We start from the raw sequence: 12,264 nt of genomic DNA, 5'->3' as shown, positions 1-12,264 counted from the left end.
CAAACTCACTTTTCAACATCTGAGCATTAAAAACGTCTCAGCTCCAGTTGTTTTTAAGTGTGTACAAAACATTCAGCTAAGCTAAGATCACTTCCACTGTCATTCTAACCTCCCATCTCCATTTTATACACAGTACAAATTATTTCTGCTCTACAATCTGGAAAACCCACACAATTATTTGAATAAAAAAATGCAAGCTTCAAAGCATTCTGTAGTGAAAGAGTACATATCATAACAAACTATTCTACTTAAAACACATGATAAAGGGTTCAGTGCTTCGCATGATCAAAGCCTTTATGTTAACAGTCATCTATGGTGGAAAAATGTTTAGTCACTGTACATGAACCCTTCCTGTGAGTTTCATAACCATTTCAAATGTCCACTTTTATTGTTTGTTTTTTTTTTGTCACCATTTTTGCGTAAACATTGCACTGGTAAACATTTTTTCTCTTCTTAGAAATGAGTATATATAAATATCACAGTGATTCCATCCAAGAGGCTTATTGACTAGTCATGAATTACAGAAAATGATGACTAACAGCAATAACATTTGTTTCAGGTGGGATTTTAGGACATATACATTTCACTTTTCTCGGACTTTAATGTGGGTTCTTCTCCAACAAATTTAAATAACTGGATAAAATAGTTCAGTCAAAGAGCCTCAATCCCTGCATCTCATTATGATCAATATAGCTTGAAAATTGCTGTTATGTGTTGCCAAACAAATTGTGTGATGTACCATGAATAAACCACTCACTTATTTCCTCCTCTTAATGCAAATACACATACGTACAAGTGGGTTTATAAATGATGGGTGTAACCATGTCCTGGTTTAAAACAAAACTCTATGGTCGCAAGCCCCATAAATTTAATGTGAGCTGGTTATAATTCATCCTGGCAAAACAAAGTTAAATGATGTGGCTGCCTCTTAGATTAAAGTAATTATAACCAGTTTTTAGGATGTTCTTGTATGTAAATCCTTGCCCTGAATGCTATCCTGAGTTTAAGGAGCTTCCATAGATGACAAAACATATGAAATCACAAAATTTTCAACCCAAACTGATCATTTGTAACTAATGATATCCAAAAAAATCTTTTCATGTATCATGTTTTACTCCCATTCATTTCCTACATCCTCAAGTATTGCTATAAAGATAGTCATCAACTCCAGTGAACACCAAAAGTGGAATGTAATGAGTATGGCTAATTGGTCACCATTAACAAGCCCATTACTGTGAAGGCGACTTAGAAACACAGACTGTCTGACTGCAGGCGAGATTCTGATATTTACTATTCCTGGAAATGTTATGGTTTTTAATTTAGTCTGTCTTAAATTGCAGGAAAAAAAATCTGCCAGTGATCCATGTCAGTATGTGTTTTACTGCAGGCCTCGTGAGATGAAGGCTGGTCTGCACATAAAGGTCTATGGAATGAGTCCTATGCTTATTTTTCATCCAAGATAGTGCTAAAAGACCACACAAGTTTCGAAGAATGGAAAAAATAAAGCACATTTTGAGTTTCTGTGCAAAAAATTTACTGGAAAAAATTGGCAACTACTTTAAAATCTTGCATGCCTGGTTTATATTTCTGGATTCACTTTGGACATTTATTGTTCTGCATTGCATGCCTGTAAAACAAAATTTATTGTGACTAGGATACTGCATGCACTCAGCTGCGGTAGAAATTGTTTTTTTTTTTTTTTTTTTTTGTACTTATTTTAAGTAATCCTGTCATATTATTAAATCTGACACTATCAGTAGTGAATCCAGGCCTCTGCCTATTTTAGGCGTCTTTGATGGCCAGCTCTCTGGCTGTCTCTCTGATATGCATCAGCAGCAGCGCAGAGCCAGCTAAAAGAGCCAAGTTACAATATGAAGAAAATTCATATGAAATACATTTAGGGCCTTATTCTTTAACAATCATAAGATGTTGTATAGTATCTCCCTGTTAAGTGTTTCTGGTATGAAGTATCCCTTGTGCTACTGTTAGTGTAACTTTTACTTTTTTAATGGAAGTTGACATGAGATGACTTTTAAATAATGATACATTATGTTTCTTAAAAACAGCTGATAACTAGGCACTTAAATAAAGAGGTAGGCTGAATAGAACTATTGCCAAATAAGAAACAGAATGAATCTTTAAGATTTTAAACTAAACAAATTAATACAGGTTCATTAATATTATGTGAGGTTTATTAGGATATAGATGGCCATTCTGCAAAATTTTCATTTTAAAGTCATATAGCAAGAGTTTGAAGAATTGCAGATTCATTTTGATGTTTGTGTGTCCTTTAGCCCTCCTGTAATAAATTATTCATCAGCTCTGTTGCTATTTTTAGCAAGCCAGGAAGTATAATGTCATTGCAACCAAGCCACAGCATCAGATGTTTATTTTTATCTAAATGTATTTCCTTCCAGTAGAGTTACTGAGCTCAAACTGCATCAGTATGTTTTATATGCAGATGTTTGAATTTTAGACTTCAGTTCACATTAGTTCATGAGAGCCACTACACTTGTTTATTCCATCAAAATGATTCAGGCTTGTTAATTTTGCTTAAACAAGCAAGCTGATATCTTTGAATTTTCCAGTCATGATTCATACATTTCACATGAATCACATGAGACTTTGTCTATGTTTGTACTTTTCACATTCGGGCATCTAGACTTGGCATACAGCATCCATTTCGTGGCAAATTGTTAGGCTACTCATGAATCAAAACCCATTTGAGGCTTTAAATACTCAAGTGTTATTCATATCCTTGCAAAATTTCTATGACTAAGATCTATAAACAGTAGTAATTACAGTATTACAATTACAGTAGTAATTGAGTCCTCTTGGTATTAGATGGTTACATGACATGCCGTTAAAGATGCTAGGGCTGTATGCGACACTTTGGCAATATGTTCCTTAAAGCCACAATATTTTCAAACAGTCTCGTCATGAGCATTAAGTCTGTTTTCCCTGACTTGTTGGAGATGTTCCCACACATACTTTATTCCCTCTTGATTTGAGGTGACAGTATTTTTACTTACTAGGAAACCCTTTTTTACGGTATGTTATGGGTGATTTATCATTTTTGTAAAAGGGACAGCAGAAGTGCACATCTTTGTGACCCATATTATTAAGGGTTCTCAGCCTTTTCCCGTGTCATTATTATTCCTTGTTCAGGTCAGCTGCGGATCATAGAGATGTCTCAACACAGGAGCCGTTTCTGTGCAGGGAGCGATGGTCATGGTTGAGGCAGCCTTCGTTGCGATGTACAATGAGCACTGGGAAGTACAGCGCATCCTGGTACGCTGGAGGGTTCTCCTCACTGTTCTGTTGTCCTGACAGACAGTGAGTGCTCTCTGTGGGGCAGGACTGCTCATTCAGGCTCCCGCTGCTCCTCCACAGGCAGCTCCGCCTTGAGCCGTACAGTCGACCCAGTGAGAAGCGGCTGGCGCTGAACGGGATGCGGGGGCTTCCGGTGTTGCAGATGCTGAGGGCACTGCGAGAGAAGATAGAGGAGCTGCTCATGGCTCGGTGGCACCGTTCACAGTTTTGCCTGTAGCTTCCATAGCCACCACATATGGAGTAGCTGTTGCAACTCCCGGAGAGCTGGGCCAAGTCCATGAGGACTGCCTCTGAGTAACTGGGCACCAGCTGTTGGTTGGAGCGGATGTGCCACTCCAGCTCTGTGCTGTCGATTGTGTTGACTCGTGGGATGTGACGGCAATACGGCCTCTCCTCAGATGGTGTTACTGGAACATAGTCAAAGCCAAACAGTTTCTCCACATGATAGTGGGCACAGGCAGTACGGTACTCCATCAGCACCCGTAGAGGCCAGGAGAGGGTGAAAGCAGCTGCCACCCAGAAAGTCGAGTTTGAAGCATACCACGGGAGGTTATTAGGATCTGAAAAGGCAATCATATACTCCTTAAAGTCTACATTCTTTAGGTGCATCCCCTCACGGGCCTCCATGTAGTCATCCAGACCCTCATTCTCTGTGAAGAACCGGGCCCTCTGGGTCAGGTAGGAGTTCTCCGACTCCACATTAGCAAAGCTAAAGCACTTAGTGAACTTTAGTCTGGTGATTGGAAAGCCCTCCAAGCCTAGCAGGTGTTTGGAGATGTCTTTAACCCCACAGTTCCCATAGTCAAATTCTGCCTCAGCCACGTGGGTGTTGACACGCTCATGGTAGACCTGCGTAGTGGTGTAGGCATCTCCGTTACGGTATCTTGTCACCTGGCGTGTCCTCCTGACATAGTGGTAGCTGATGGCCTTCCACCAGATGCAGGGTGTTGCCTGCTGCATTCGCTGAATGCGTTCTGCCACATTGTCCACATCAACTTTGTACTGCAGCTCATTCCTGGTGTAGCAGTGCCAGCATTCCACCAGGTAGACCACGTAGAGCATGACCAGGAAGGCCAAAGGGATGTAGATGTAGCCATTGGAACAGGGGCTGTCATGGTACATCATAGACTTTCCCTTGTAAGCGCTGTCAAAGGAGAGGCGTGTGACCTTGGTCACCTGGCACCAGGCCATGGCCCCGACGCAGCCATACATCAGCAGAGACAGCAGCAGGCATTTCCAATGAGTTTCCTGACACAACGATTTACTCAGGGACTGTTTCAAAGGCTGTTGCTGTAAGACATGAGAAAACCGCAAGAGACAGAAATAACAGTTGAATAAAATGTTCAATAAATGAGGAATTTTAAACATATACCTATACTTTAATTGATGGACATAAATAGGACCCAAATATCTGTGGAGAATAAAGTTAGAAGCAGTTTGAAAGCAACGGCACATTCATATAAAATATTTAAAGAAATATTCAGCGTTTTAAGTGCTTATGCATTGTTTATACATGAGCTGTAAGCCAATTGCAGAGCTGGGTTTGTGCTTGTTGTAATCTAAAGATTCTGCCAGTCTTATCATCAAATTAAAGAAAAAACATCCCACGAGTGTAAACACAGTCAAATATACTGTATATTTTGTCTATAGTGGGACAGAGTTTATGCTCCTCTGTAAATAGTATGTGGGTGTACACATGTACAGTACACGCCTATATGAAGAGTATATTTGGAGGTAAAAAAAAAAAAACAGGAAATGAGATATCATCTCATGGTCGACCCCACATTTAATGTCAAGCCAGCCAGAAAAGCACCATTTTACTGTGGCAGCATAAAGCTGGTGCCATCCTTTATCACCTCAGGGCACATTAAGCCCCAGTGCATGCATCAAGAGCTAGTCACGCCGTTTGGGAATGCTGACACACAAATCTGGCATTGATCCAAAAGACCCAAGAAGGGTGGATTAAACAAAATTAATTTGAAAATTTTACACAACATTCCACTTGATGACTATGATACTGAAGCTTCAGCGATTTAGTTGCATTAAGAAGGTCTCCTCCTTCATCTGTAACAAAGGACAGTCCATAGATCAGCCCCTGCATATGCGACCACAACAGTCAAATCAACCGGCATTACTGCATTGATGTATTGAATCCAACATGTCTGCTCTGTGCTCGTCGACTGACAGAGAGGCATAAATAATAGATGTTTTTCTCCATAATTATCTTCCCCACCTTGGTCACATGCTCCCCTGGTTCCTTACCAACCAAAGGCAACACCCACAGGGCAAGAGGGATTAACATTGAAATTCCCCATTGAGATAAACCTACAGCAGAAGGAGCATTTATTCACTAGCCTGAACACGCTATGATCAATATTACATGACAAACTATGTGGCTCATGTTTCACTTTACAGCATGAATCAAGAAAAAATGTTACTGCAGAAGCATCCCTATGAAACAGTTTGTCTTTAGTTCAAAATGTATACAGTCTATAAAGCTATTATGCAAAACATTAAGGACCTTTTTTAATGTGAAACAGCTGAATGTCCTATCAGAGACAGTTTTTACGATAATTCACTGATACTGAGATGTCGCCAAACTGGAACTAGGAGCAAATATTTGGCATTTTTTATAAGAGGTATCGCATCTAAAGCTATTTTATCACAGCAAACGCCAAAACACTCCCCTTAGTCATGGCCACAAATAGGAGAAAAATAAGGAAGTGACTCACCACACAAGCACAATGGTGTTGACATTTTTGATGTGTTAGACAAAGAAACCTATCTGGTGAATATGCAGAGAAAAATACCTGACATATTTGCAATATACAGACAAAGGAAACCACAGGTGTATTTGCAATTGTCAATAAAACAAAGAGAAAATATCAATAAAATGTTACAGAAGTTTCCTTACAGGCAGGTTATATCTCCATCATACAGCTAACGTGGTGACAGTGGTTTTGGCACACTGACATTACAGCAAATGGGCATTTTAATATCAAACATCTCCAATAAAATACCCTTACATGAAAGGGGATGTTCTACAGGAATAATAACATCCCCAAAAGCCTGTTATAAAATGCATTTAAATATTTTAGAAAACGTGTTTCACTCAAAAGCTTTACAATTCATGAGACTACTCTGGTGCCTAAAAGCATCTCACACTTAAGAGACACTTTTTCTTGACATAATAAGACCAGCTAGGTTACATAAAAACTCTCTTGTGTAATGGATATGTACAGTATCTTGTCCATTGTGTGTTTCAAGGGGCTGAAGTTTTAAGTCAGGGAAGCCTGCTCTAAGCTGCAAACAGTATAAGATTTATAATGTGCCACAGTGGGCTTAATTATCCTTAAATGGAGTTAAACACAGTAACAAGACTCTAAAATATGCATTATTTAAAAAAACAAAAAAAAACAGCACATTAATCAAAAGCTGTAACTGTGCCTGTGAAACAGAATATTAAAGACACTGACTGAAGAAACATGTAAATAAATCAGACTAGACTTTGTGAACAGCGAATATAAATCATTCATCATCAAACTGGATGAATGTAAGACTGAGGCGCTCTTTTGTGCAACAGTCAATCCCAGTCCCAGATGAAATTTACATGGAAAAGCCTTTAAATATTATCATCTGTCACTGTGATGTTTTATATGCATGTGTCTTTGTTTCCTGCTTTAATTTATGGCGATATTATGTGATGAAAGAAAACTATCACACTAGATCAGGGGTGTCAAACTCATTTTAGTTCAGGGGCCACATACAGCCTAATATGGTATAACGTGGACCGGACCAGTAAACTAATAGGATAAGAACTTATAAATAATGTTGACTCCAAAGTTTTTTCTATGCTTTTGAGTGAAAAAAGTAAAATTCCATAATGAAAATGTTTACATCTACGAACTGCACTTGAACATAACGTGATCAAATATGAACAACCTGAAAATTCTTAGGAAAAATAAGTGCAATTTTAACAATATTCCGCCAGTTATAATTTATACATGTGAATCACAACTTATAGATCACAGTGGATCTACAAATACACAAAACATTTAGGAACAGGCAGAATATTGTTACAATTCCACAGACTTCTCTTAAGATATTTCAGGTTGTTCATATTTGTTCAGGTTATTCCCATTTTTTGTAAAAGGCTAGTCTATAAATGTAAGCATTTTTGTGTAATTTAACTTTTTTTTTTACACTAAAACAAAGAGGAAAAAATAGCTTTTTTTCATTATCAATAGGTTATAATGATAGTATTTTACTGGTCTGACCCACTTAAGATTTTTTTAATTTTATTTTTATTTAACCTTTATTTAACCAGGAAAAAGATCCCATTGAGATTAAGAACCTCTTTTTCAAGGGAGTCCTGAGTCCAAGTCCAAGATTGAATTGACCTAAAATTATTTTAACATCCTTGATCGTTAATATCTTAGTGTAATTTTTGCATTTCACAAATTCATCCTAAGGGCCAGACTGGACCCTTTGGCGGGCTGGATTTGGCCCCCGAGCCGCATGTTTGACACCTATGCACTAGATCATCAGTGTTCTTATGGGTATAACCACTGAGTATTTTATTCTTTTTTTTTTTTTTTTTTTTAGATTTCACTCTGGGACCAGTTTAGACTTTTACCAGGACCTATAAGAGGTCCCTGAGCCTTATTATGGGACGCATTTGTGTTATAGTGGTGACAAAACACGAGTACGACCGTGCGCGTTCACGCTGCCGGGGGCGAGCTTTGCTTGGCACATAGGGTAAATGAAACTGCAAATTAAGCAATAATTACCTCGGAGTTTTAATGGTCCCTCTGGTTTCAGTCCACAAATTTCCCTACGATTAAACTGGTTCAATCCGACTAGTTTTTGCAATCCGATTATCACAGCAGGATTATTATTATTGGGGATTCCACGTTATATGTCAGACTAATTAAAGGCTGGATTTGCCCCATCTGTGTGTGTGTGTGTGTGTGTGTGTGTGTGTGTGTGTGTGTGTGTGTGTGTTTGTTTGCGTGCACCACCCCTGGCCTCCGCAGTGCAAACAATGCGTGCCCACCTCCTCTCGGGGACTGTCCGGCTCCTCTTCGGGCACCGTGGTGTTGGTGGTGGTGCTGCTTTCACTGGCCGTCGCCGCCGATGCTGGGGACATTATGACAAAACCGGTGCATGGATCTCCTGGCAGGACGGGGGGTTTTCCAAATCAGAGTGAAACATAAACACCCCGAGGATCCCGGTGCGCATCATCCGAAAGAAACAAGTGCAGCAGGAGCCCAGAAGGGAAACCATGAAGGATGCATCCTCATCCTCTCATCCTCATCCTCCCAGTGTTGTGTTGTGTTGTTGTGTGTTCCAGGTGGGTACAGCCTACGGGAATCCGGTCATTGTGCCTCGGAAGACACGCAAAAGCCAAGCTGAGACTCCTCCCGCGATGCAATGACTAGACGCTGCAAAAAAAAAAAAAGGGGGGATGCACTGTTAGGAAATGGCTAAGACTCCAGTCAGCTCTCCCTGAAGGCTGTGCCCATGGCAGCCGGTGGAGCTGGGAAGCAGGACAAAGACGACAGGCACAGGCACGTGTGAACAGCCACCCCGACACCACATGTAAATAAAACACACATCCCAGTTCGAGCAAATCACAACAGAGGCGGTGCTGCACACAGAGGAACCCACCCCCCTCACTCACCCCCCTAGTCCCTGCATCCCATCAGCTACATGACCTTGCCTTGATGGACACATCATGAGTAATATTCAGCTTCAAAAACACCCGCTCACAAGATTCAATTTTTTTTTTTTTAATTGTCAATTCATTACATGCACAGGACGTATAGAGAACTGGCAAATAAATGCCCTGCAATTTAAAAAAAAAAAAAAAAAAAAGGTAAAAGGATAACAATAAATCAGTGGTATAGAAAATACACTATAATAGAATATCGGCTAAAATTTGCTTAGGCAAGGCAAGGGAAGTTTATTTGTATAGCACATTTCAGCAACAAGGAAATTCAAGGTGCTTCACACAGGACATTGAAATAAAAGAAACAAAAAGAAACACATTTAAAACATTATAAAAGAAACATGTAAAAGGTGATTAAAAACGGCAAGTAAGAAAATAACACATAAAAAAAATAAATAAATAAAATAGAATAAAACAAAAATAAAAACACACACATTAAAGTAAAATTTGCAGTGCATAGTTTCAAAGAGAATATAAAATTTAAAAAGTCAAAAGCCTTTTAGTCAAAGGCAGCAGTGAACAGGTGAGTCTTTAACCTTGACTTAAAAGAACTCAGACTCTCAGCAGACCTGATATTTTCTGGTAGTTTGTTCCAGATATATGGAGCATAGAAACTGAACTCTGATTCTCCATGTTTAGTTCTGACTTTGGGAACACAGAGTAGACCTGCACCAGATGACCTGAGTGGTCTGGATGGTTCATACTGGACTAGAAGGTCTCTGATGTATTTTGGGCCTGAACCATTCAGTGCTTTATATGCTAGTAAGAGAATTTTGAAGTCTATTCTCTGAGAGACAGGGAGCCAGTGTAGAGACCTCAGAACATGCTTAGAGGTCTTATTTATGTCTTTGTGCATAAGAAATCAATATAAGTGAATCCCCAAAGGAACTTTGTGTTGGTAAATGCAAGTTATTCAAATTTACAGGATTTTAATTATGTTGCAACATGTTGATGGTCATATGAACTATGTTTTCAGGTCAAAAATGTCCAATTTCATCACAATTAATGCTATATTTTCATATCACAAATGGCCAACTTATATTTTATCTGAATTTACCTGAAAAATAAATATTCTATTCTTTTACATTCCCCAATTTTTCTTTCAAGATTACACTACCAGTCAAAAGTTTGGACTCACCTTCTCATTTAAATGGCATTAGATGGACCACAGATGGTCGACAAGTGCTCAGCATCACTGGGAACTCCTTTAAGACTGTTGGAAAACTTTTCGGATGACTGCTTCATGAAGCTCATCGAGAGAATGTCAAGAATGTGCAAAGCAGTAATAAAAACCAAATGTGGCTATTTTGAAGAATCTAAAATATAAAACATGCTTTGAGTTATGTCACACTTTTTTTAACAACATAATTCCATGTGTTCATCGTTTTGATGCCTTCAGTGAGAATCTACAATGTAAATAGTCATGAAAATAACGAAAAAACAGGTGAGTCCAAACTTTTGACTTGTAGTGTATATACTACATATCACGTTTTATTTTTACAGGTTGCAATATGGAGTATGGTGCTGATCCATCCTGCTTATGCTATGCAAATACATACATTAAGAATGTCACGTCACTTTTTAAATCAACAGTTTTCTAATAACAAGCATTTTATAAAGAAATATCAATTCTATATTGTTATTTACTCTTAGTATGATGATAAACTATACAATAAATAATTATGATCCTAGTTTTTGCACAGGGATCATTTGTGGAAATGGTGACATGGCTGCCGAGCATCAGTATGATGGGATCTGTAACAACCATGTCTCATCCGTCCACTGCCACATTTTGTGTTTTTGTGTCAGCTGTTATTGTTTTAGATCCACAATACTAACATTTATGAATAAGAGGAGAATTAGCAATAGTAAGTATATAAGTTTATTTCTAATAAAGTACTGGTACTGACCACATCATCATGGGTAATGTCACGTCCGTCCACCAGCAAAAGTTTTCACATACACGTGCTATTCAAAATCCAATATTTCTGAAAATATAGCTTCCACTGTCAAATAATATCAGTAGTTTGTGCACAAATGCATTAGCATTATTTCAACACAGTTCTATGCATTTCTTACAACTTTTTTTTTTTTTTTTTTTGACAAAAATGGCCACTCATCACCCTAAGTAAATTTTAGCCGATATAAAAATAGCACTAGTGCAATTACAGTAATGATATGAGTTGAGAAGGTGCATCATAGAACAAAACAGCAGCAGATATGAAAACAGTGCAATGTTTGTAAGAAAGTGCAGCAGATGTGAGAAATAGCATAGATTGTAAGTCTACTGAGTCCTATGTGCAAATACTGCAGTAACAATAACACTGCAACAAATTATTTTATTGAATGAAGAGTAAAAAGGAGTAAAAAGTTTGGATGTTCAATAAGGCAGGGTTACTCTGAACTGAATTGCCCTTCGGAGATTAATAAAGTAGTCTGAATCTGAATATCCCATCATGGAGTTGATGAGTGCAAAAGCAGGCCCAGATTTTATGTCATTTTATGTCATTCTTTCTCAAATGGTGGTACACATTGGAAGAAGCCCTGGGGGTACTTTATTTCATGGAATAATACATTAAATAAGTCTGAATACAAAATAAATAGTGAGAATTAATGCTGAAATATAAAACACAATAAGTATATTCATATAACAAAATTGACATTCCTAGTTTTATTGTCATCTTGTTTAAGTTTTGGTAACATTTGAAGAATATTTGTATTTTATATTATTCAAGATCACTTTAAGTAACTCAGTAAGATTTTTTTTGTTGATTGACGGTTCATTTATTCAATGATGACCAATTTATTTATTTTTCTTATCACTGAAAGAGCACACTTTTCAGTTTATGTTTTGCACACAAAATTTACTTTCAAAATGTGTAATATTGAAGTTAAAAACAGGCGTGGAAAAAATTATTAGACCGCCCCTTGTTTTGTTCAATTTCTTGTTCATTTTAATGCCTGGTACAACTAAAGGTGCATTTGTTTGGCCAAATATAATGATAACAACAAAAATAGCTCATAAGAGTTTAATTTCAGAGCTGATATCTTATCCATTTTCCACGGTTTTCTTGATAATAACCAAAATCACTTCAGTTCATACATCAATATCTATGGCGTTGTACTGAGAAAAACAGTGCTTTAATGCATTCCATGTTTTATTTTCTGTCTGTTTTAGTCACGTGATACACACAGGAGTT

At 38.0% G+C, this 12,264-nt stretch overlaps 1 protein-coding gene across 1 annotated transcript; it reads right to left on the bottom strand.

Moving 5' to 3' along the window:
- Positions 1 to 16: 16 nt before the first annotated feature.
- On the bottom strand, positions 17 to 8,939 carry tmem151ba (transmembrane protein 151Ba). Its single transcript, XM_030129093.1, has 2 exons — positions 8,390 to 8,939; positions 17 to 4,623 (listed from the first exon to the last, which is right to left on the bottom strand). Exons 1-2 carry the CDS (start codon positions 8,480 to 8,482, stop codon positions 3,181 to 3,183), a joined length of 1,536 nt encoding a protein of 511 aa, XP_029984953.1. The 5' UTR covers positions 8,483 to 8,939; the 3' UTR covers positions 17 to 3,180.
- Positions 8,940 to 12,264: the final 3,325 nt, after the last annotated feature.

Source organism: Sphaeramia orbicularis, chromosome 24 (genome assembly GCF_902148855.1).
Source record: "Sphaeramia orbicularis chromosome 24, fSphaOr1.1, whole genome shotgun sequence".
Classification (NCBI taxonomy): domain Eukaryota; kingdom Metazoa; phylum Chordata; class Actinopteri; order Kurtiformes; family Apogonidae; genus Sphaeramia; species Sphaeramia orbicularis.
Note: the sequence above shows the minus strand (reverse complement) of the source record. Positions and strands in the feature narration are given on the sequence as shown.

What these genes read in the sequence shown, in the direction of transcription:
- tmem151ba (XM_030129093.1), bottom strand. Translation starts at nt 8,482, where the DNA reads ATGTCCCCAGCATCGGCGGCGACGGCCAGTGAAAGCAGCACCACCACC. An exon ending in CGGACAGTCCCCGAGAGGAG is followed by an intron (nt 4,624 to 8,389) that starts GTGGGCACGCAT and finishes CATGTCTTACAG; the next exon opens with CAACAGCCTTTGAAACAGTC.